We start from the raw sequence: 24,954 nt of genomic DNA on the forward strand, positions 1-24,954 counted from the left end.
ATTGAAAACAATAGGAGATAAGTTCATCCAGCCCAAATAGTGGGCCACACAGTCACCAAGTCTGAACTCTCTACTTTCGCTGATCCAATTTTGAAATATAGCGCAGATTTTCCGATTAGATTAAGTGACCTCGGACGTGCTTGGCCATTTGGGCCCAAATGGGCATCTCATATAAAAAATCCTAGATCAGGGGCATTTACATTCTTTTGACACTCCAAATAGCAAGAGAGACCTTTCAAAGAGGGTGGGTAGCCTCGGGTCCGGCCTAGAGACTAGTGAGAGCGGCTTTTTGGCCGGGTGGTTCATATGAAGACTGAGGATGCTTTACGACTCTTTATAAAGAATCTTTAATGAAGACCAATGCACGTAGTACAATGGCTGCGGAATTCCATTGAGACCAGTCTCCTACTCTTTGTTTCCTTTCCCGCGTATCAAGAGTGAGAGGTAATTACATTACGGGAACAATTGGAGACTACAAATACACAGAGCTGACATTCCATGGGTCTCTTAGCACGTGATGAATGTGTGCTCAAGCATCCATCGTACAATGTGCTGCTCGGAAGGTACTCGACTTCACTCCTCACAAGTTCTTTGATCAACACTGACATATCGTCCCAAGTTCCCAACGCGCCTTGTTAGCTCTGGCAACACTTTACCGTAGGAAAAGAAAACACTATCTCGTGTCTTGTGACCATCTCTGAATGGCGTCGTACGAAAGAAAAAGGATTTGGTGGCATGTCTAATTTGCTGGACAGTAAGTGACTGCTCGGCCAATGACATTCATGTATTATTCGTGTTACGGCATTGACCAAGCTAACAAGGCCCGCCTTCACTTGGGCTTAGGGCCAAGTGGGTGAATAGAATAATGGAGCCCTGGCAATGTTAAGAGTCAACCCAACGCACCTCACGTCTGACGAGGAATATCCAAATATCTACCCTGTCCAAGGCTCTGATGGGGCTCTACTTTGTATCGACGACACTGATCCCCCTGGGGTAGCAATAAATGAGTTGTTCGTTTCATCTGGGAAGACTCTCATTTGGTATGTCACACTCGAGTAAGCTTGTTTATGGTATCTGTGGAATTGGAACTTGGTCATGGGGTGCACCAAAGTGAAAGAGTCAGTCTTCTTACTTGAGGTTCTCAGGTCTAAATTATCTTTACATTTTCATAACGACGATGTAAGGTGATTGTGTTTGCTGATAACTATTAGGGATTTGATTGGTCCTCAATAAAAGGCATCGATTACTGGTCCCGTTCCTTGGGCCTAAACGGGTAATTAAATACACAACCATTACTCGTAAAAATCTGAAGGCGATAATCGCTCAAGTCCCTCTGCCTACAATTTGACTGGTCAATATTTCGGCTCTATTTACTCACCATGGCCACGCTTCAACGTATCTTGGGTAATCAATTGTTTCTCTTGTGCCAAAATATGGTGAATGTAGATAAGTGAAATGCAACCCTTGAGACAAATATTTGAGAACAGGCAAAAGCTCTAAAATTATTGAAAAGATATTGGGATTAAAATAGAAATTAAGAGTATTCATCTGTTTCCAAGTGATTGTGACTGGTTGCTGAAAGTATGCAACAATAACGCAAAAAGTCTTGATGGAAAAACAGTATTTGAGGCTCTCAAACTGATAAAGCGTTCCTTTATATTTATAACTTGTTCCGTAAGTCAAGTAAGTATGGATTGTTGAGAAATTTAGTGTAACATACTCAGGCCGAGGGGGAACACCTGCCCACGAACTAGATGCCTAACACGTTTGTTATGTAAAAGGTCTTTTAGTCCAACTGCAACAATGAAACATTGTCAAAAATATAGTAAGATTTAACAGCAAGGAAACCTTCAATGATGTTATCAGCAAGCACAAATTTTAGTACTGACCTTTAATATTCAGAATAGATTATGGCAAAGTACCCATTCTTATTATTGATCTAATGTCTCGGCATTCGTCCATTTCTGAGAAGATTGCCCAAAAGCTTCAAATTTCTTTCAATTGGTCCGTAAAACACGAAAAAAGTAAAGACTGTTTTGGAGGTTGAAAGAAGGAATGAGTAACAAGATTAGCTTTTTGAGTCGTTTAAATTGGGCCATTTTGAGATGAAACGAGATAACAATACCTTTTTTTTTTTTAAAGAACGATTGACTACCATTTCTTTAATTGAAATTTTGATGACCTGTGTTGAAGATATTATTTTTCTTCACATAAGTGTAATATTCAACAATATAAGTATACTCGACAATATCTGGTTTGGGATGAACTCTCAACTTTCGGGATTCTTGTTGGAGATTCGCCAAAGTACGTACGTTCAAAGGCGCTTTGAATATCAATGAAGTCTTAATTCCCAAGAGATTAGTGGCCGAGTGGATTCTAACTTGGGCTGAAATACATGCGAACATTCTGAAGCCTCTAACAGGGTGAGTCAAAGCTTCCCCCAGTTGCCAGGCCGCCATTCAAATATATTTGTTCTTTTGCTCATTTTATGGGCATGTATGACCAATCGATCATCAGTATTTTTGTGCAATTGTTGCAAGTCTAATCTGACTCTTGAGATCTCTGAATGCAAAAGTGTTTCCGGCCGTTTGTTGACCCTTTAAGAATAAATGGATCCTTATTGGCACCTAAAATTAAGAAACACACTTGAAGACGATCTTATTTTTGGCCTTAGCCTTTGTCCCCAAGCAATGTCCATATTGACCTTTACTTGTTGTCAATATTTTTTTTTTCTATTTGGGGTGAGTAGCAACCAGGCTTCTATAAAGTGGGGCAATTTGTCCCAAGTCGTTCATCGTACTTTCTGAACAGAACCAAACCCTCGTGGTCGATAATTCGCATGTCATCTTATTCAAAGTGGTTGGTGAGCATGAGCCTCTTTGAGCCCCATTGCTTTTCGAGACTTGCGACATTTCCACAAGATATTTTTTCCTTTTAAGCTTGTGTTACTTAAGGAAAAAGGCCATAAATTTGCCAAATGCATCCTGTCATTCCCACGAAACTAACGACGAAATTTCGGACTCAAGCTGGTAGTTTCGCAGATGTCAGTACTACTTTGCCAAAAGTTGTTGTTCTTTTGTTAATGTAGATGCACTCGCTAAGGGTCGCTCTCAACGGCTTGATCCAAAATAATTTATTGCACTCCTTTGGAATGAACCTACATGGCCGTATTCATTTGCTGCCTTAGTCATGTTTCATCGTTTCGAGTTGGAAGACTGGTTCGCTTTTAAACTTACCGCCACTTATTGACTTTATTGTGAATAAACCATTTTGAGTGCGATTTTACTGACAGGGGTTGAGCCTTGGTGACTAGTTCAAGTAGGCGTTAAATAGAACCGGAAGGAGTCGCTCTTTGTGGCTCACTTTTGTCCACTAAAGTGAATGGATGTAGTTTCAGGGAGCGAACCCAAGCTTTGGGCTTGAATGGCCAAATTGACAGGGTTTGATTAATGTTCTTTTCTGCCCGCCACTCTGGGTAAACTTATCCGCCCATCTGAACTGCTTCAATGCCCTATATGGGCTACTTGAATACTTTCTTTCCTGGGGTTGAAGAAACTTGTATGATCCCTGAAATGATCCCAACGTCTCAAACAGATAGGCACAATGAGAACATTCAAAGATTTTAGCCTCAGTCTTTGGGTAGCGTTTGTCCTAAACGTCGTGGTTAATGTTGTCAGGGATCGAAAGGCTTACGTTTTAAATCAGGTTGGCAAACGGCCAAAACGAAACCAGAATGCTTTACGAAAACATGATGGCATGCCATTGACGAAGCGAAAAAAGTTGTTCGCCCATTGTTTTACCGTGAGCAGTAACCAAACATGAGATTGTGATAGATTTTGTTGAAGCCAAATCACACACATCATAAATAAATATGGACCCTAATCAAGCTTGCTCACAAATCACAAAGCCCAAAGAAGCCATACTCGGACGAGAAGAGTCTAATCAATATGTTATATAGCATGAGGGTCATATTACGGGTTAACTTCTTTAAGACGTTTAAAAGGACAGTCACCTTGATAATTCAAATTGTTTGCCTTGTATGTCGTCCATCTACAGTATTTGTGGCTATTGACGACTGTGATTGATCGCCTTAAATAGTTCTGGTGTATTTTGTATTTGTATTTGTATTTAAATATATATAAGCCGTGTGGCTCTTTTAGAGGTGCGAGAAATGGTGGGCATATTGTGGAATCGAGGGGTGAGCTGAGGGTAAATGACAGGTGTGACGGATTGAAAGGTTAAAAAGGACAAGAGTTGATGAATTTTTTCTATGCTATTTTTGAAGCTACGGGTAGTATACTAATAATGAAGGTCCATGGAAAGACCCATCATTGACCACCTGAAATGCGAGTACCTACAACGAACACTAAAAAGGTCTTGAAATAAATCTCCTTTGTATTAAGAAAATGTGGTGTGAGCTGAGAGAGGTTTGTACGGATATTGTAGGCATCACAAACACCAGTTTATGGAACACTGAAGTCCCTTCAAGAAGAGCATGTCTCAATGGCATCATCACACTGTTTTCATCGAGCGGCACTATTAACCCTTGACACACGCGAAAAATTGCGCTATCTACTCACATATGAACCATATGGCGCTCACTCTACGTACAGCACACCGATGAAAGTTTATCAATCTGGTACATCTCCCGAGTACCGCAAAACCAACCAGACGGCTCGAGCTCGGACTCGTGCACACTCTCAATGGGAAAACGACCGCACTCTTGACCGTTAAAATCGATTCCCGTTGTCTCGTCCTGATTCTCTCGGAGTCCATGGTTCAGTCCATATGCTGCCTTTCCATTCCTTTGGAATAAAACTTCTGGAACGGAGACATCTTGAGAGGGGTCTCATTTTCATCACATGTCGTGAAGCTTTCAAACCAGATGGAGATTAGGAGACAAACTCGAGAGAAAGAATGTCAATTCACCTATCAATCAAACGGAAATGGACACACGTCCCCACGGGATTTGGAGCGGACAAAATTCTGAAATGGGTTGGGTTTCTGCGATTTTGCTTCGTGTGTGTGTGCGTGTGTGTGTATGTGTGTGTGTGTGTGTGTGTACTGAGACCCACTATGGTTGTGTTCCCAAGGGTTTTGCAACGAGTACCAAACAAATAAGCGACCAACAATGCACCCTTGGGTAGAAAAAAAAGTCTAGAACATGAACGAAGCCCCCATGAGAAGACGCCTCAGCCTTGTTGACGACTCACACTGAATGTTAAAAGCCTTGACCAATAGCCGCTTGAGATTCCATGTGAGGCAGAACAGTAATTGATAATTGGCAGGCAAGCTTATTTCCTTCCAAAGGGTTTTTGCATACCATTGCTTGAATGGATTTAGTAAATACCAGATCAAGGCCCCCAAAATACAATGGGTATGGTTTTAGCTTGCTGTGATGAATGTTTGAAAAACGTATAGGGTGTCGCGAAATTACGGGCCATCTTCAGCTTTCAGGGGTCTATAATGGTCGAAGTGTGCGAATTTGTTTTAAATGGAAAGCTCATCATTGGACACAAACAAGACAGCGCCATAACTTATATTTGAAATTTGTAGATTCAGCTGTCGTAAAAGAAGAGGAATTGGACGATCAGAATAGAGCCACTGCTCATCACTCTCTGGATGACCCAAAAATGTTGCGAATGAGATTTGGGACAACGTTGTGTGGCCGGATTTTTATTGACAGCCCAAGAAATTTGAAAAACACCTCTTGAAATTTAATAGATGCTAAAAAATGAGATGGTTCAATTTACCCATTGTAAAAAATTTCAGACCTCTTGAAAGGAAAATGGAAAATATGTAGTCTTGAATTCCCACTTGCATGCAGCAGAATCTGGTTCATTCGATGCTTAGGTAGACTAAAAGATGTTAGAGATTGAAATGCGAAACAAGCAAAACCAGTTATTGTCATCGAGCTTCATGTGGTCCATTTCTTTTGAAACACCCGGTGTTTGTATATAATGATTGATTTTTCGAAATATCAGCCAAAGACAGTTAATACTTGGCTAAAATAGTAAATATCATGTTCGACTGGACATGAAAAAAATATCGGGATCCATTCTTGATCCAAAAAAAAAAAATGGAGCCAGACCAGACAGCTTGTCTTTTTGTTCCCCAATATGAATCCAAGCGAAAGATCTTCATTTCTACTAAAAAGAGAGGGAGTAAAGGACGCTTGAAGATCTCTGATTAATGTCTTCTTTGCAATAAGGACGAGGTGTTTTCCTCATGCTCCCACTTTTCCAGTCTAAAACACTATCAAAAATGAATTGCCACGATCGAAACACCTTCCCACGTGGATCCGTGTTAGTCGTAGCGGCTTGAGGTTGCGCCGATAAATATTATCCACATCCAAGCCCACTTTCACCTTGAAAATGCACTGGGAACGAAGGCAGATATCCACGTTGAACCTTTTTTACTAGTGGTATGCCCCCCCCTCCAACCAGATGTACGCGTTCAGTACACACTCCTCTGGGTTTGGCCTCGTTCCAAATGTATTTGAGTTTTAGGGCATCATTCTGCTCTTTCAGAAACAGGTTGAAAGTGGGATGTGGTTCGTTGTCCTTCTCATTCCGGGTCCACAGGGAAGGGACCGTGGAAAAAGAGTCCGTGTTCGCCTTTGGGGCATTTCCATTCTAATGGCTTCTCCTCTGAGAGAGACCTTCGCCAGACCTCACCTCGGTGTATTGTACCTTACATGTTCGCATGTAGAGTACGCTATTAGTGGATCAAGGGTACAATAATCAGTCCGAGAGACTGACATTTCCGCCAATTGCTCTCGCAGTTAACCAGAACGACAGGACCATCTATCGTGGTAGTGGATTTGTTGTTGATTTTGTTTGCATGTGACATCATGTCCTTTCCCCAGATTCCCTTGGCTGAATTAAGCTCAAATTCAAGGCTCCAACACGTTTCCAATGGCCTTGAAACACCCCTCACTTTCAGAGGATTATCGCCAAAGTGTAATGGAAAGCTTAATCCAATTCTCTCACTTCTTCAGAGAGGAAAGGAATGGACCTGAAAAAGACTCTTGAATGACTTTGCGACACAGACACACTTGTACGAAAAGGCTGCCCTGGAGATGAGTTTTAATCGGAAATATGATCAGCCTTTTTTCGTTAACCTCCATCTTAAACAAGTTTATGAGTAGTTCAATTGTGGAAATAGGGTCCCCTCAAGCTAGATGAAAATGATCATGTGTGAAAAAGAGTAGATTTAATTTTGCTTCTTTGCTTCTTTGCTTCTTCGGTTTGGCCTTGAGCGTGACTTTTGATGCCGAGCAAAAGGAAAAGATAGCAATATCGCTATAAGAAGCAAGCGCATTGTCCAAATTGCTGATCCAAGACCATGTCCGGGTCTTTTCAATTGTGATCCACTCGCCGTTGCAGTTTTGAGAGTTTTGAGAAGAACATTAAATCTGACCTTCATCAACTTTCGAGCTCTGATTCTATCACTTTCCAAACTTGTGCCCAGCATCCCAAGCATTCCCGATGAGACGGAGTCAATAATATTTCCGGCATGGGCTTTTGGCTTGGGTGTGTTCTCAGGTTGTCCAAACATTGGCAAAATATTTGTATCATATCACACCAAATACCTGCAGCGAAGAGCAATTTCAGGAATTTGCAACCCGATGACGTGAAGTTGCAAGAAATGTGGCTCCCTAACTTTTTCCTCCTCCTTCTCCTCCTCCTCGAGGGAAAATTTCCGAGCGTTTGATGGATCATCGTGGAGGAATCCACTTAATATATTTCCTCATTCAACAACTTCTGCGCCTCTTTTTTGCATTTGGTATTTTTAATTATGCAAATAATGGCCTTTCAGGGGAAGAAAGGGTGCTAGCTAGCCAATTGGATTGAAGGTCGAATGACTGACGGCAAGCCAATAGCTTGATCGGAATGCAAAGAGCGCCACGTTAAGTCTTCGCGTAGTGGAAACTCCTCTCCATTCCAATGGCCGGCCTTCCAACCCTCTGCCAAATGACGTTAGACAAGTTTGGCAATCATTAGATTTTATGGAACATCTGGGCCTGAAAGCATTTTCTTCACCAACCATTGGTTTCAAGAGGGTCGCAGGGTCGATGCTTTCCGGGTTGTCTTCATCAGAACCACATTTGAAGGAGAAGGGGCGGAGTTTCCAACTCATAAAATGAACCAAGAAAATGTTTACGAAAGCCTTTTGAGCCCGGGTGCCAAAATTCAATCCAATCGATTGGCAGCCATTCGAGTAGATGAAACTCGAACAAAAAGACCTTTGAGCTCAAAAGGTTTCCTTGGGCGAAAAGTCTTTATTTATCATTTCTCATAGGCATAGTCGTATTTGAATCATGACGAAGAGTACAATTCTTTGGATGTGAACACGAGTCGTACTTCAAGCCAGGTGCCGAAAAAAAGGTTCACCAGAGAGCACAGAAGAGGTGTTGGGATCCAAAATAAAAAGCTTTACCGGCTTGAGCACTTTTTTTGCCCTAAAGTCTGTTTCACTTCCAAGAAGATGCGAATGATGAGGGAGCGGTGGGACAAATATCAAAAACAGCTAGCTCCATGTGGCTAATTTCGACAAGACTCCCAAGGAAAATGTCCAAGGAACCAACCGTGGAGCAAACCCATCAATCATTTGCAAACGCACGGAAAATTACCCCGAATGGACAGTTCCTTGAAAGGACATCATTATGTTTGCCATGCATTGTGAGCCTAAAACACAAAGCTTTTTCTTTCTTTCAATATTGCACCTGAATGACTGCTTCAAACATGGACAGTTTTCGTATAGTTGGTCATTCATTATCCAATACCATTCTGATGAATAGTGAAAGTATCAGTATTATTCTTCAAATTGAAGATCCGTCTGTGCTTTGATTCAGTCGCCAATACAACACTTATCGCTCCATGAATCTTTCAATTCAAAGAGCCTTAACCAATTTTTATGAGAGATTGTGGTCTTACTCTTTACAGGACTCTGATTCAAGCCCTGGATCCAAACGCTCTCCATAATAAAATTAGCATCATTAATGGATTTCAAGTTGGCATCATTTTCACTTGGTTTGTTTGATCATTTTGATAAATTTTCAGGAATCATGTACTGGTGAAAATGTCTTCCCATTATTACTTGCGTGCTTTTAACCATCTTTTGGAATGACAAGGATTCTGTTTAAGGTTTAGCGGCACGCCATAGCGCCATTAGAAGAGAGAGATGGAGTATCACAGTTACGCTTTAGAATACTAGACAAAACTTCTTTGCAGAGATGGGCATCAGCGACAAAAAAATCAACGCCGTTAATCTTTATTCCGTTATTTGTCAAGCATGCTCAATAACCATCATTCCGCCACTTGGGAAGTCAACTTAGTAACCCTTACAACATTAATTGTCAAGATAGCTTTGTAATCATTTAGCTGTGGCTTTTATCTTAAATGTAACCAAAGTTAATTCGTCCTTGTCAATTCTATGAACAAAAGTCGCAGTGACCTGGTCAACGAGATGTTTTGGTTTGACATGTGACAGTCAAGCCAAGAGTTCTAAAACGTTTTAGTTTCAAAACTAAGGAAACAAGCTTCACACAGTGTGGAAGCAAGCAAGAAAGCCCACAAAACTCAACAATTCTGGTCTCCCCTTTCGTCTCCAGACTAAACTTTTCATGTAGACTCCGACTACAAAAATCCAAGAAAATTCCATTGCTTTTTTAATGACACGAAGGTGCAGACCTGATGTTGAAACTAGTGAACACATATGTTAGCTGTACCATCTTTTTGACCGTATGGAATGCAGATTGGCACTTCCAAAATTGTAACCTGCCGACCACACAACGGTAAATGAGAATGGCTTCTGAAATTAGCCAAATGATCTGGCGTGAAGTGATATAATGGCAAACTTTAGTAAAGAAACTGATCTCCTGCTTCGCAAAAAAAGTTTTGCCAAAAAATTGGGCAGAGGTTAAGTCAAAAATTATGTCTTCCTTTTGCTTTATACGTAATCTAGGATTACAGTAAATTAAGTTTTGGTGTTACCGAGTGACAAATAAGTGGTCTAAACCAGTCCGTTTAAACGTTAATGAAAAAGTTAACCCTCTTGATTAACGATTTCATGCCCACATCTGTTCCTTAAGCGTGATGATCTAGGATGGATGTACTTCTCGGGGGAAAAGAGCACAATTTCTTCAAGGATAAGAGCTTCGGGAACTGGATACAGTATCAAGCTGGGGGATGAAATTGCAATGCGATGAGATAGAGGGAACCTTGGAACTCGGGCATATATTTTTTCAAGCCCAAGACCTTGAGCTTTGGGGTGGATTTATGAGGGCGTTAACTAGATCAGGTTTTTCAGTTCCACCTTCTGAATGGTATTTCTTTCTAAACGTGCTGATCTTGTGTGCGTTTTGTGCAAGTAAGCAAAGTAAAGGCCATGTAACAACTTACTTCTGGGGAGGTTTGCTTCTTTCCAGGACCGGATTTCAAATCCTGCTTTCATTGAAGTTTCTTATCATGGTGTTTCTAGTGGGATTACCATTAATAACTTGCTTTTCTCTGGAGCTAGTCTTGCCAAACGGAATCTGCAATCCGCATTTATAACCATTAATGTCAAACAATTTGTGATATGTGTCAGGGAGTGGAAATGTATATGATTCTAAAGAGCGAAATGTCGCTCGCGATGACATGTTAAAAAACGCGTGTCGCGCTGACAAATCTTCCTTTTGATTACGGCAATAAAAGGTCGACACGGATATAATGGTCAGGTTTAATAAGGCTTTAGATTGAAGTCAAATGTCTTGTTCAAAAGGGCCTTCGTCATCCAGATCGTACTCATCGTAAATTCCAAGAAAAAAGTGCATCACGAGTCTAAACGATCCCCAATCTATTTACATTTGGAACCTCTATCCCAGCCATTGTGTCATTTTTAAGATTTGTTACGTCACCATTGAAAGAATTATTTTGAAAGGTATTTGGAAAACTCAAAAGCGGCAATGTTCCACGAATCAAATTCATTGCCATGGTCAAAAACGTTGCATAAAACCAAACAATACACAAACCCAAGATGGAGGGCAACTTTTGCACAAAATAAAATTAAACTCTTACATGCGTTTGAGCCTTTGTAAGCCGATTTGTTTCAGATGAATTCATCGTTGTAAAGGAATAGAAAGCGGTTCAATGTTCTTTTACAGAATTTCTCTTTGTCCCTTAATTTTGGTCCAATGTGCGCATTGTGCAAAACTCTAAAGTGTATGGTATGAATAGTTGCTTAGAGACATGAATTTAATAAGGTCAAAATTTACTGCGACATTGAGCAAATTTGACACCAGATGCAAAAATGTCACATAATCTAATTTCTAAAGAGTGACGAACAATAGCATTTCCCAAAAAGTTCACACCTCGTCGCCAATGATTTTTGTGACTTAAAATACCATTTTTGCTCTTCCAGCTCTGCCTATAACCAACAAATACTTGAATAAGATCAAGATAAAGTCATAAAAAGCATTTAAGTGGCCCAAAACAAAGCCACGATCTCAGAGTTATTGCTAGTAATAGCTGTATTTTCGTCACGCAATAGAGTAAATGGGGAAACGAACTGGTTGGGATTGGCAGCTGCTGAGATAACTGCATCGTTACATTTGTGAAAGGAGACGAAGTGGTCCAACCATTGGGGTCCCAAACACTCTGATGAACAAAAAAATTAGACCTCGCAAAGAGCATTTTGACCCACTTGTACTTGCGAGTCGTCTTGTGGGATAAATCGAGATTAATAGCCCCCACTACCTGGCTGATTCTCTCTCAAGCAGGGGCCCGAAATCCTCATTCTCAATGTGTCCCCTAAACCAAATCCCTTCAGAATTGAGTCCGACCTATCCCATCTTTTTTGAAAGAAATGCTCACTCATATCCCTCATTCCATTGTGAGCGTAATCGAATACAAACACCAATCGCAATGCCAATATTGACCCTTCTTGTTCCAATTGCAAGACTCCCGTATTCGTACTTACCAGGACGTAGACAGAGAAGGGCATAACAAAACCAGCCACCAAGAGGTCTGCCACGGCCAAGGACACAATGAAGAAGTTGGTGATGTTCTGAAGGAGCTTCTCTCTGGCCACACTCAAGATCACGAGAACGTTGCCAAATACCACCACCACGCACAGAAGGAGCAGCAATATGGCCCAATAGTTTGTGTCGGCCAGGCCTCCAAACGAGGTGGAACTCTGAAGGGAGTACTCTTCGTCGAGGTATTGCCCAAGATCTCGATCATTATTATCACCATCATGATGATGATTGTGATTATTATCACCACCATTATCATTCAAGCCGAGGTTGGCACCCAAAGATGGTGGTAATGTGGTGGGAACATGCTCAGAGAATGTGCTGGCCATGCTTTTTCCGGTTGCCTCCGTAACGAAGGGTGGAATTGTCGTCAGCGCCGCTGTTATTGGAAATGTCGGTGTTGGGTCCAATGGAAGGGCGAGCTATGCAATCGTGAAGGATTCGGGAGAACACGGCCAAATCGTTTTGTTTTTGGGTCCGTCCTCGCCATGGCTTCTCATTTTGGCACGCGGAGTGAGTCGATTGCACACTTGGAATCCATGGACCAATTCATACCTGGAAGCAACGAGCATCTTGAGAGAAGAACATGGCCCTCATTACATGTCTCTTCTTATCTCCCAGAGCCAACGAACCTCGCATGTACGTACAGTAGTGCATGCACCTCATTCCAGAAACATTTTTCGAGCTTCCCCGCACAATCAACCAATTGGCCATGATATGTGAGAGACAGACATTGAGATTCCGTCCAAACACCGTGTCCGTGGGTAAACTAAGAAGGCCTGGTGGGTACCCCATTATACCAAGCAGCCATATGGGGCTTAATTGAATTAGCCTGAGCTCAAGCGGGGTACGCACATGAACATGAGCTAGCCATGTCTGGCTCTCCTAGGATCTTGACATGATATCGTTTGTACAGCTATCCTACCACCATGGATTAGATTTGCATACGGAACTTACACTGGCATACCCGGTTCAGTCAATCTGAGAAGGTTTAAATCTCACTCAAGAGCCATTCGGTCTTGATCAATTTGGCACACGAGTAAAATCACCTGGGAAAAGGCCTCTTCCGATCTTTCGTTCAAGATCCCAGCCAACGTGTTTCATTGCAGGTAAAGCCTAATTCAATCTAATTTGGCGACCTACTCTTGGCGAGATACTACCTACAGTAAAACATACAAGTTTTAGGGCCTAATTAATCCCAAATTTACGGTATGCCTGTAGTACAAGAGGAGGGATATCACTAGAGGTCTAGGTAATACTACTTCATGGGGGTTATTTCTTTGATTTGTGCATCCCAATTTCAAGAGCGAAGCGAAGTGAATGTATTTGAGTCTTCCATTCGGAAAACTATCAAGTGCACAAATCTAAAATGATTTTTACTGCATATTTTAGGAATAAGTAAAAAGAAGAATCCAGCAACACATTTTACTCCGATGAACTATCCTGTTCAACACAACTTTTTGTATTTGGGGAGTAACTAGGGCCGGTGGGGTGAGCCTCGCCCAACTAGCAAAGCCATTCATCACATCATCCATTTCCAAATTCCGATATACAATTTATCCTCGGAAACAGCTAAGTTCGTAGTTTGTGGTTAGCGTCTAAAAGCCTGTGAAAGATCGGGGAGGAGATTCGAACCGGTGACCTCTCACTCACGGTTGGAAAGCGCGCTAACCTTCAGGCAACGTTTCTTCCCATCTGAACTATTTGGAGTAGATTCAATTATGGCAGAGCGAGAGGCACTTGACGAGTAAATAATCCAGGAGACTTATGATGCCAGGTGGGTGTGCAATATTGCCTAAGCCTTTAATCCTGCTCATATGCTGCTCAGGCTAGAATAGAAATCCGTACTCATCTGGACCGGACAAATTGTCTTGTCTTTATTTTTAGCGAGGCTTAAAGCTTTTTCCCCATTAGTCCCACATCCCTAGTATTTTTTCTTATTTTTCCAAAGTTTTGCTCAAAGTCTGCCAATGAATGTTTTGCAATCAATTCCTCAAACTGGTACGATAATCACAACCACTAAAATGGCGACTGAAGAGATATATTTATTCACTTGGCAGTTCGTATTGGGCGAGAAAATTCAGAAAATCCCGCATTCTGAGCATGAATTGTCGTGTTTTGAGGCAGCACTCTCAATATTGATAAACCATTGGGTCCAGATTGCAAAAGTCATCTTTTGGTTCGATCGGTCTTCTGTCCCTGAATTTGAAGATCCAATCTCCCAAGTAGAAAAATAACTCTGGCATTGATCCATCGATGGGTTGGGATTTTTTTGCACTCATGATGGCCGAAACCTGCTCCTTGCCAACGTTCCAAGAGACAATTCAGATCGATTGTAGAACAACTTGGATTGATTTTTTCCAAACATTGAAGGAGTTCTGTCAGCAAGCATTGGACAGGTAAAAGCTAGGGAATAAGCTTACACACCCTAAAGCACGGGAAGTCGAGGAACTGTTACCGTAATATTTAAACGATGATATATTCTTGAAAGAAGTTTCACTTCATATGTCTCTCAGGTTAATAGAGAAGCATGAATCATCAAACCAAAGGCTTCAATGTAGAAATAACTAACAAAATAGTTGGTTTTTAAAATCATTTTGCGACATAGAAATCAAAAAATGGTAGCGTAAAAGCTATTTCTTTTTGTGTTTTGCTAAATTCGTCAACTTCATTTCATCAGCTGTTTACTCATAACTTTGAGATGACAAGCACGCTTATTAGATTACAACCATTGCCATTATTTTGCTGTTATTTAGTGCTGCTGCATTTGGATGGGAGCACGTCGTTTCCAATTTCAGTGTTGACGTCATTGCCAAAAAGCGAAGGAATTGCAACCATTATCGATACGCTCTAACGCTCACTCACAGTCGTCCTATCAATCCATTTCAGAATGCACATTGTTTCATTGCAAGGCGGGTAGAATGCTTGGCCAAGGCATGCAATGAAACGATTACTGACACATAAACGTGTCTGTCTTTGGAACATGTCAATTAGACATAATTATTTTCTCTGCAACTGTCAAACATGCCTTTTCCGAGCATTTTAATGTCATTTGCTTCTTTGATGGTTCACTGCCGTTGTACGCAGAAGACTTGTTCCATGTTTTCGTGCTGTAGATATAGGTTCTTCTAAGGCCGAGGATTACTACAAGTTGTGCATAAGAAGCAATCTGAAGAAGTATAACCTTTCACAATTAATTAATAAAACTTTCTTGCGATGTTAAGAGGCATTGTTTTGGTTCCGAAGAGCTACAAAAGTAAAAAAATTAATCATACCTCACACTAGGGTTCCGCATTTTCGACTTCGAAGGACTTGGGAATTTCCTTCCATTTAGTCCATGTTTCCCTTGGGGGAAGCCCTCAGAGACAGGACCGTGACTCATGAAAGGTTAAAGTTCCTATTCAGTGCCCTTTTGTCGTCATTTTCTACTCATTTTCTGGTTTAATTGCATCTACAGAATCTTTACAACAACCATTTGAGACAAGAAATATGCATGAGGAGTGGTAATGGAGGAGAGCTGTGGACAAACTATACAATGCACTTTATCACAGATAACTGCAATTCATTGGATTGTTCTAAAGATGCACTCAAAGAGCAACGAAGAGCAAAAACGAGCAACATGGGTGTAATGACAGAAACTATCATAGAAGCATCAGACTTTTCTGTGGCTGTTCTCTTGGATCTTCTTTACCCATAAAAACATGGATGGTTGATTTCAATTACTTAATGGCCAAAGGCCTACAATTTTTTTTCAAGGATCGTCTTTGCCTTGGTTGGAAACCTAGAAATGGCTTTGGAATGGTGGGACACCCGCTGAATTGACGTCATTGGCTTTATACGGGCCTTGAATTACTTTCATATTAAAGCCCACGATTCTTTCTCTCATCCAATGGTGGGCATTGTTGAACAAAGTGCTAACGAAAATTGTTAATACATTTATATGTACAATTCGTTGACCGTTGATCCGTTACTTTTGTTTAAAAGCAAGTAAAGTTTATTGTTCATATCTATTCGTTAAATGGTATTCCTCAATGGAAAACATGAACAAAAGAACTATTAATAGTTGGCCGTGCTAGTTCAGAGGGGTAGACCTCGCCCAGTGGTTGCAGAAAGATCAGGGAGGAGAATCGAACTAGAGCTCACATTAGGATGTTGCACTTACCATTGTGCCACGTATCCAAAGAAATTGGAAATGTATTTGTTGGGAAAACCAAACCAAAAGATATGAAACTTCAAAGTGACGGAACTGAGGATTGGATTTGTCTAAGTTGGCCAATTAGTGAGTTAACGTTCAACGGATTAATGGACAAGAAGGTTAACATCTTTACGAGTCAAATCTTAATACATGCAACACTAGTCTGCTAGCAGAATATAACAGAAACTGATCCATTCATCCTTGACGAAAACAGTTATAATTGTCATCAGTGATAAACGTTTTAGGATGTGACGCCCACCTCTGCTCTCATCCGAGGATGCCATCGATAAATTAAAAATCCATTCGACAGGGAAGAGATTTAGAGGTCATAAGCCTGCCAACAGAGTGTGGCAAGACCCTGGATATCCTGGGTCAATTCACGCCGGGTTTCTCCCTATTCCCTTCAAGCTCACCAAGCTCACAATGCACACGACCTCCAAAGAACTTTAGCGCATTTTTATCCATTCCAATTCAAGAGCACTTTGTTTTCTTGAGTATGCTCCAATTCAAGGCCATTTCATCTCCAAATTGGTCCAAAGCTAACCACTAATCCTGCGGGAGATGCAAAGGAGATTGAAACTATTTCTAATATCAAGAGACCTGTGCAAAAGATCGAGCTTCAAGGTATGTAAATGGCAAATGTGCATTGAGGTCCCTGCGGCGATTATGGAAGAGGGTTGGGATGAATTTCGTTCGATTGAGTAACAATACCTTTGGAGATACGAGTATATTCCGCATAACTTTATTTTCAGAGAGATTTTGAGAATATGCGGGTTTTTTTCTCTTTTTTTTGTTTGGGTTTAGTTTTTCACGGGCTTTTCTAACCGCTACAGGGAATGTAATCCCCAGTACTATTAAAATGAAAGGTTATAATTCGTCTATTTATTTCCTTTCAATCTTTATATGATATTTGGTCTACCAACGAATTTGAGTTGACAGACCGAGCTAGTTCTTGAATAGATGGTTGATCTGGTATGCTATCTAAAAATTTGTCCAAGTCTGACTTGAAAGATGCTACCGGATCAACAAGGCCTACGTATTCCCTACGAATATTAGAGGGAAGTAAATTAAACAATGAAGGAGCCCGAGAAAGAAGAGAAGTGGACTTCATTGTTCGAACTAGCCTGGATTTTCGATAATTTGAAGGCGCTCTCAAAACGCACATTAAGCCTCTACGGTCACTACAATTGACCCTAAATCCTGGGTTGGGACAAAGCTCAAGAATGCTTTTGAAAACGTACAATTTCAGGTACCTTTCGTACTTTCTCTGAACACTGTACAGTCCCAACTCTTTTAGTCTCTCCCAATATGAGCGCTCTCTCAATCCTGTGATGTTCCTAGTGAAGCATCTTTGGACTTGTTCGACCTTTTGCAAACCTGCTGAACACATTGGAGCCGTTTAAGCTGATAAATTATATTAATTAGAAACGAAGGTTAGCTGGCAAATCAAGTTCTGCTCAAACAACAACACCCAAATGCAAGGAACTTCAAATCCCAATGGCAATTCGTTCCAGACTATTGTGATGTTTCCAATCCATGCATGAGTGGTGGTTAAAATGGGTTGGATAATTGCTCCACCACTTCGACTTTGATTCTCCAAGGAACAGAGGATCCGTCCGTCCGCACGACACTCGCGTTAATAAGGGAAAATGAGTCATTAGGCAACGTGCCACGGAAGGATTTGAAGGAGGGACCTATTATTGTAATTATGTGTTATGCATAGTTTGTTATCTGCACAAATGAGCCGTTTATGAGCCGTTTAGGTCGGGAAGGGAAGCGTGTAAGAACTACAAATTTTCTTTATTGCTGTCTCAATTTGATCTTTACTAATCTTTAATATAAACATGAACTGACAGACTTGATCGAAAGGGCAATTTGCCTTAACAACTTTGTTTGGAAAAAACCCAAGATCCATTTTTTGGAGCAAAAAAGACATGTATCAGTTCCAGTTCCAAGCACTAGTTATGGTCTATGCTTTTTTAAATTGTGGGCTTAATTGCTCTGTGACCCTCGATTTTGACTTGAAAGGGGTCAGGTCGAAGTATTATCTTTATCTTGATGTAATATCTAGGACTATCAAGGACTGTTTTCTTCTAAGCTGTCTGGATCCTTGAGGGTATAAGGGCGCACGTTAACGCCTGTAACCTGCTAGTCACAATGCAGCCAAGACTGACAAAAATTGGACATTGAATCGTACCCGTCTGTTTTCCACAAAAGCCTCATTTCACCCCAGCATTGACACAGTCTCCACCAATCTTTGCAGGTTTGATCGCCAAGAGAATGATAAAATTCAATTTTTCTCATGGAATTCTAGACATATTCCCTTTGACCATCAATTAATCAAGTTGTTTCCATGGTTAAGCTTTGAAGACCTTCACCGACTCATTTAGCAAAAAATGTATTTCCTGGGTTAGGAGGCTTACTTATTGCTTCTTTCCAGTCTACTTGTTGATTTCCATGCCATCTATGGCTCTTTCCATAATGAATCCCCTCTTTACTAGATGGTGATGACTGGGAAATTCCTGAACGAGTGCTCATTAGACTGAAACATGCCATTTCTACTTGCACCCAGGGGGTCCAAGCGAAGAGTTCAATGTGAATGTTACATTGTAAGCAAGACCACACCTCTCCCTTTTCCCTACCTCTGGAAGTAGGGAAATTTTGCGGACCGTTTTGTGGAATCTGAATGAGGGTCGTCCATTAGTTTGAGCAAAAATATTTTCTTTCTCCTCTAGCACCTTTGGGCTTAAAGAAGAATCTGCTTTGAAGACGACTATCTTAGAGCATAAGTGGTGTGGGTGAAGCAAAACAAAGGCCAAAGCCACGGCCGAAAGGGGGGTCTGATCAAGAGGGAGGCCAACAGATTTGAAGACGGTGGTCCTCATACATGAAAAATTCCAGCGATTTTATGGTCTTCTGTTATGGTAAGTGATTCTGGGAGAGTTTTCCAGTCTCAGGGTGACGCATTTGTCGCAACTCCCTATAAGTGTTTTGGCCTGATCGGATCCACACCCAATGGTTTAGTACGAGCCCATTCCCCAAAAAATTGGAAGTCGATGAAAGACCATCCCCACGAATAAAACCTCTTAAAATATTCTCCCATTTGGAATGGATCTCGATAGGACGATTTTTGCACCACGAGATATATATTTATATTCAATTGACAGCCCTTTCTATGGCATTTTCGACGGACCAAAAGCCATGTGGAACAAGTTTAAGGTGCGTAGAGGGTAGTCTGACGGGTTTGAGAAGAGTTGATCCGACTTACCGTGATTCATGGCCTGAAAGAACGAGGCGAGTAATCAGCTTGGACGACTTGGACCCATAAGCTGATTGGGTTTCAGTTAACTGAGCCTCTGACGAATCTTAATCCGATGTTGAAGAATGACAAATTGACTCCAGCGTACGGTCTGATGAAGGCTAGATCTGCCTGGAAGGGATTAATATTCACTGACTAAAGGAACGGGAACTCGCTCTTTCACTTCCTGACTTGCCTCGGGGGTGGATTTTTGGCGGACTGTGAAGCTCAAGTTTGAAGGAAAACAACTTCCTTTTAGTCACACTCGCTTAGTTCGACCTTGTTGGCGTTTCAGCCCGCTCTGAATGTTTTTCTTCCAATAGACGATGATGATGAGCTAGGCGAACGGGTTTTAGATACAATATCGTTGAAAAGGCTTTGATAGATGAAGGCTCAAAGTTCCATTAACTGCATCGGTAAAGGAGCCTTTGACTAATGAAGCCTTTATTTCCTGACGGAGAAGTCAGGTCGAAAGGAAAGCCTGACGAGAGGACAAGAGGAGGTTGTTCCGCTCCTCGTTCTTCTGATTTGACGGAGCCCTTTTCTTCCGAGGTCTCGGTGGCCGTTGATTGAGGGCCAAAAGACGGATTGGAACTTATGGGGGAACTTCAGGAAATGGGACTTGGCAGTAAGTAGGGGAAGAGGAAGAAAAAGAAGAGAGGGAGGAAAGGCCAAAACCCACTTGGGTCTTTGGAACGTGGTCGACCTACAAGAAGTCGGCCCTGATTCTTTTTTGTCGGACATTGGTGCCTCTCCGAAATAAGCTGGCCAAGATGAAAGTGGTTACCATGTATTATTGCATGCATGCTCATACCACACGAGTACAGGAAGCTTTTAGCTTCACAATGTGTAATGAACTTGGGTTCTTAGATCCAATGGACCATGAGATTGGGATCTTTTCGTGGTCTGACACTCTCACTTACTGCATTTCTTGTTGCATGCTAATGAACCACAAGGAGGGACTTGATTTATGAACGAGGAAATGCCCTGGGATTGCCACAAGTCAACTCTTCCACACATCCCGACAACGAACGATATCCTCCGAAGAGCTTGCGTGGCCAAAGGTGAGACCTATGAATTAGCTCCTTATTCAACGGAGTTCGTGGTTGAAAAGGGGCCCCAACTTACCATAACTAGTTTTTTGAAAAGACTCAATGAAAAAAAGATTGATGGAAATCCATCCAGAAATGATTACAAGGCTAGGACTCATATACTAGCCACAAAGCCAGGATATTAAACTAAGAAAAGGCTCAATAAATCAGAAGTGGTAAGTCTCAGCACAGCAATACTAATGCAATATGGTGTGGGGATGACTGACTCAAAAGACCACGCGACAAATCATTGCTTGATGTAATGTGTTTCCACCTAACGGAAGAAGATTTGCAACGAGAATGTTGAAGGTTGTACGTAGATGCTGAATATCAATAAAAATAAAACTTTAACACTTTGCTGATTCATGGCCATTTTCAGACGTTTTACACTTCATTCAAGTTAACTTTTATTTTTTGACACTTGGACTTTACAACCAATGAATGGGGAACTTGGCCTCAACAAGAGCCATCGCTGAAGAAAGAAAAAACGCAAACCAAGATTTTTCCCCCTATAAAAATCAAACTACCGTTGCAGATGGTCTTTTTTTTTAAACACATTTTGGGGCTTTGAGCCTGCCGTTGTCGACTCAGCGATTTACTTAATCGATATATTTTTCTTGTTCCGAATACTGTGTTTAGCACATATTCATAGAAACAGTTTTCTTCTGTTTTCGGTAATTGAACCGTGTGTGTATTTTGGGGCCGTCGAAAGGTCCGTTAACTGAAACCGAAACTTGTGGTCAAGTGTGGGCTTAAATGAAGGTAAAACCACAATCGAAGTCGTACAGGGTGGCCGGAAATCACGGCAATAAACTAGTTTGCCGTTTGATTACGAAGTCCGATTGCAATATCCATTTCTTAGTACCAAAATGATTTCACGAACATCCAAAAAAGAAGTTGTGAGAACAAAACTCAACGTACCCTTCATTTACGATCACCATAACCTCCAAGTTACGAAGAATGTGACCTCAGTTGATGAAAGAGGAGGAGAGCAGACTGTCATAGTCTTTCCAATACAAAAGTACGAAATTTGCTCCTATCTAGTTGAAATTAGAAAATAGGTTTTCCTTGTCTGTAGAGAACCTTAGCAGATGATCAAGGTACAGACATTTACACGATAAGTTTTGATTTGAATGTTTGATTCATAATGTTTGTTCATAAAAAAATTGCTGTTATTTCTGTCCTCCCTGTAATCCAAACCGCAGTTGACATTTCGACAACAGAGTCTTCAGACTATTATTGATGTGTTTTCACTAAAAGAACAAAACAGGAGAGTGTCAGACAGAGCTTTAGCCATTCCTTAGCATAAATTGCGAATTACTGTACAAACATTAACCGTTCCTTTGGTCAGAGTGAGGAATGCGTTCTCATCAAAATATGGTATGGTAGTACTCGTCAATTACATTCTGTAAGGCAATGGCAACAAAACAAACATTTTTCCATTTCATAGTCTCCTGAAAGCTTTTGTTTTATACGTTGGGCAAATCGTAATAGAGCTTGAAAACCTAAGTTTTTTTAAACCATTGTTTGCCTCCAAATGAAATTGATGCCAGTTTAGTTTAGAAAATCTTCGAACAAGCAATCCACCGAGACGTAGTATCTTTTTTATCAAATATGCAGGCATTTTCGGAAGGCAGATAATGAAAACAAACAAGTTCTCTCTTGGTGACACATGTGCGTGTGTTTTATAAAAATGTACGCATAATATAATGCTTATTTTTCCCTTTCTTTGTTCTTGTATTTGTTTTGGATCTTTTCTAAGAAAACTAAATATATATCACATTGTCGTTTTCATGTAAAATTGATTTGATGAGGTTAAAACATAACAGTTTTGATGGTATTCAACTACTATAACTAAGAAATCGTGCGTTCAATGTTCATGAATCTATTAGATTTTTTAATTTTCGGTTACTCCATGATTGTGTGCATTTTATGTTTATTCTCTGGACATTTTCATGAGATATCTTTTGGTGTTTCCTTTCGACTAAAAATTATGTTCTTGTAATTTAGCGTTTTAAATCACTCTTTCAAAACGATGACAAAGCTAATTCATGAGCAAACGTCAATAAAGAATACATTTCTCCCAAAAACTACATGAATGATGGAGGATCTAAGGAGAACATTTGGAATAGTAAGAAACTCCGAAAGTTGAGGATCATTTATCCCCCATTTTAATTAATGGGTATAAGAACGAACAACAGAGTGATTGCGACATCGAATTTTCCAAAATCTTGCCAAGAAAACAAAAATGCATGTAACTGTTTTCTGTCTGCTGTACCGTACATCCGCCTTGAAACTACAACCGTTCCGTTTTTCTGTCAACGAACTGTTTATCAATAGTCGCATACACAAGCGTAGATTTTCTATCAAGTTTCTAAACCCAGGACTAACATATACTAACATTTTTTGCTCGTGTTTTTTTTTCAAGTTGGCTAAGAAAGACACAGGTACATCCGACAGATGCTCCACACAAAATTGCAATGAAAAAAAACTTGCCACATTTTTTCCGAAATAAAATCATTCGTAAAAGATGGCCCGGCCCAATAGAACACTTCAAGCAAGAGTCTTCCTCGGTTGTGGTCTGACAAGAGAGCCTGGATGCAGAGACGCCCGAGCTTTGGCAAGTGGCTCCACTTCAAAAAGTAAACGAAAGCAAAGAAGAAACAAAATATGACACATTTTTAATTGATATATTGCATAAAAAGAGTACTGTCCTGACAAACACCATTGAATATTTACTTCATGGATGCTATTATCTTTTCCTGAAAGACAAGCAATTTATTTGGTTCATGGATGGAGGCATCTTACATTGTAGCTGACATATTTGTTCCTTTCTAATTTCTCTCTGAATCCGATTTTTCATAAGATTAGATCGCCAAGATATACCATTAGGGAGTTGGAATTAACATTAATAAGTCACTATTTTCTAGACCAAGTTAGTTGTTAAAAATGACTTTAATCTCTCTTATGGATTTGGATTTGGTCGGATTAGAAAAAATGTCGGAGATTAGGATTCGGTCGGATTGGGAAAAATGTCGTGGATTTGGATTACATAAAATCACCAAGGATCGGATTTGGTGACCCTGTTGGATCTGATGCATAGCTCTTGTTCCTACTATAGATGCTCTAGGCATAGATATGTATATATCATATACCACAGGATTTGGCAGGTATCAAAAATAAAGTAACAATCTAGAATGCCCTATCCATGAATCAATTTGTCTTCAGGTAAACTTTGGCAATGCCCTTGAAGACACCATTCAATGATGCTTATCACGATATTGCTCTTTCTGATACAACACATCAATTCAAAATCTATTTGGAAACCTATTACTTCTTCTGATTGTTTACATTTTTGAAGTGGAGCCACTTATAAAGCCTCGCGCGTCTCTGAATCCAGGGTCCCTAGGGTCCCTAGCCCCTACCCTGAACTCCGAAGCATTGTCAGAGTCGAATGTTGATTATTTACTTTCCCAGATGACACTCTTTTCTTTGAGGCCGTAGTTAAAGCCCTAGGCTGGCCTCTAGCGGCCAAAATGTAAGGCTTACATTTTTAGCTGAATTTAGTCTTCTTAAAGGGCTTCGACGGGGAGAAACGCTCCTGCTCTTAAATGGCGGGCGACGCCGGCCCGGGCTTTATGTGTACATCTGCAGGCAGGCTGAATGATTCGGCTAATCAGGCCGATACCAGCTTCAAAGGTGACGAATTAAAGACAAATTATGCCAGCCACATGTTCTGGGATTAACTCATTGACGCCGATTTGAATCTAAATGATCATCACGCGACACAACGGACACCATGTTATAGTCCTAGTACGATTGGGTGAGTTTCCAGACGGATTGGCGTGGACCAACCCAGTTAGTTGAGCGCCACCGGGCAGGATTTTCACCATCAATTCGCACAACGGTCTGTCCGACCAGTATGCGGGCGATGTTTTGGGTCGACCACTTTTCTTAGACTAGCTCTATCTAAGCCGTTTGGGCCAGCTTCCGTTCTGTTCCCTCCGGGATCAGTCCGATCCAACGTTAACTATAGCTTGGCTGATCATCACCCTGATCCTATTTGGTGGCCTGTTGGTCCGGGCGGCTGGCGCCCAGTTCACCCCTGACCGACGATGGAAACCCAACTGAAGAGGAAGGACCAGGCTTGCCATTTTTACGCCCACTTACCTTTCATCGACCTGTGGTTATCCCGTTGAATTGATTTCGTGGGGCGAGAAATGAGTGTGTGAGCCTCAAATTAACAGTGAGCACCATGACTAGCCGGCATTGAGTGAGCCGTGGGGCTAGAGCCGCTGAACCGGGTTCAGTTTTTCCCTTGAGCCGCGCTCCATTTTTTTCTGGTGTAAAA

The 24,954-nt window shown here is 41.0% G+C and overlaps 1 protein-coding gene across 1 annotated transcript in view; it reads right to left on the reverse strand.

Moving 5' to 3' along the window:
• Positions 1–20,410, reverse strand: part of LOC131890978 (dopamine D2-like receptor) — a 48,142-nt gene extending 27,732 nt beyond the window's left edge. The window contains exons 1-3 of the mRNA XM_059240442.1: positions 19,705–20,410; positions 19,483–19,640; positions 11,965–12,574 (exon numbers count right to left, since the gene is read on the reverse strand). Of these exons, the coding sequence (XP_059096425.1) occupies positions 11,965–12,348 (384 nt within the window). The 5' untranslated portion in view covers positions 12,349–12,574; positions 19,483–19,640; positions 19,705–20,410. The remainder of the gene's footprint in view (positions 1–11,964; positions 12,575–19,482; positions 19,641–19,704) is intronic.
• Positions 20,411–24,954: the final 4,544 nt, after the last annotated feature.

This window comes from Tigriopus californicus, chromosome 11 (assembly GCF_007210705.1).
Source record: "Tigriopus californicus strain San Diego chromosome 11, Tcal_SD_v2.1, whole genome shotgun sequence".
NCBI lineage: Eukaryota > Metazoa > Arthropoda > Copepoda > Harpacticoida > Harpacticidae > Tigriopus > Tigriopus californicus.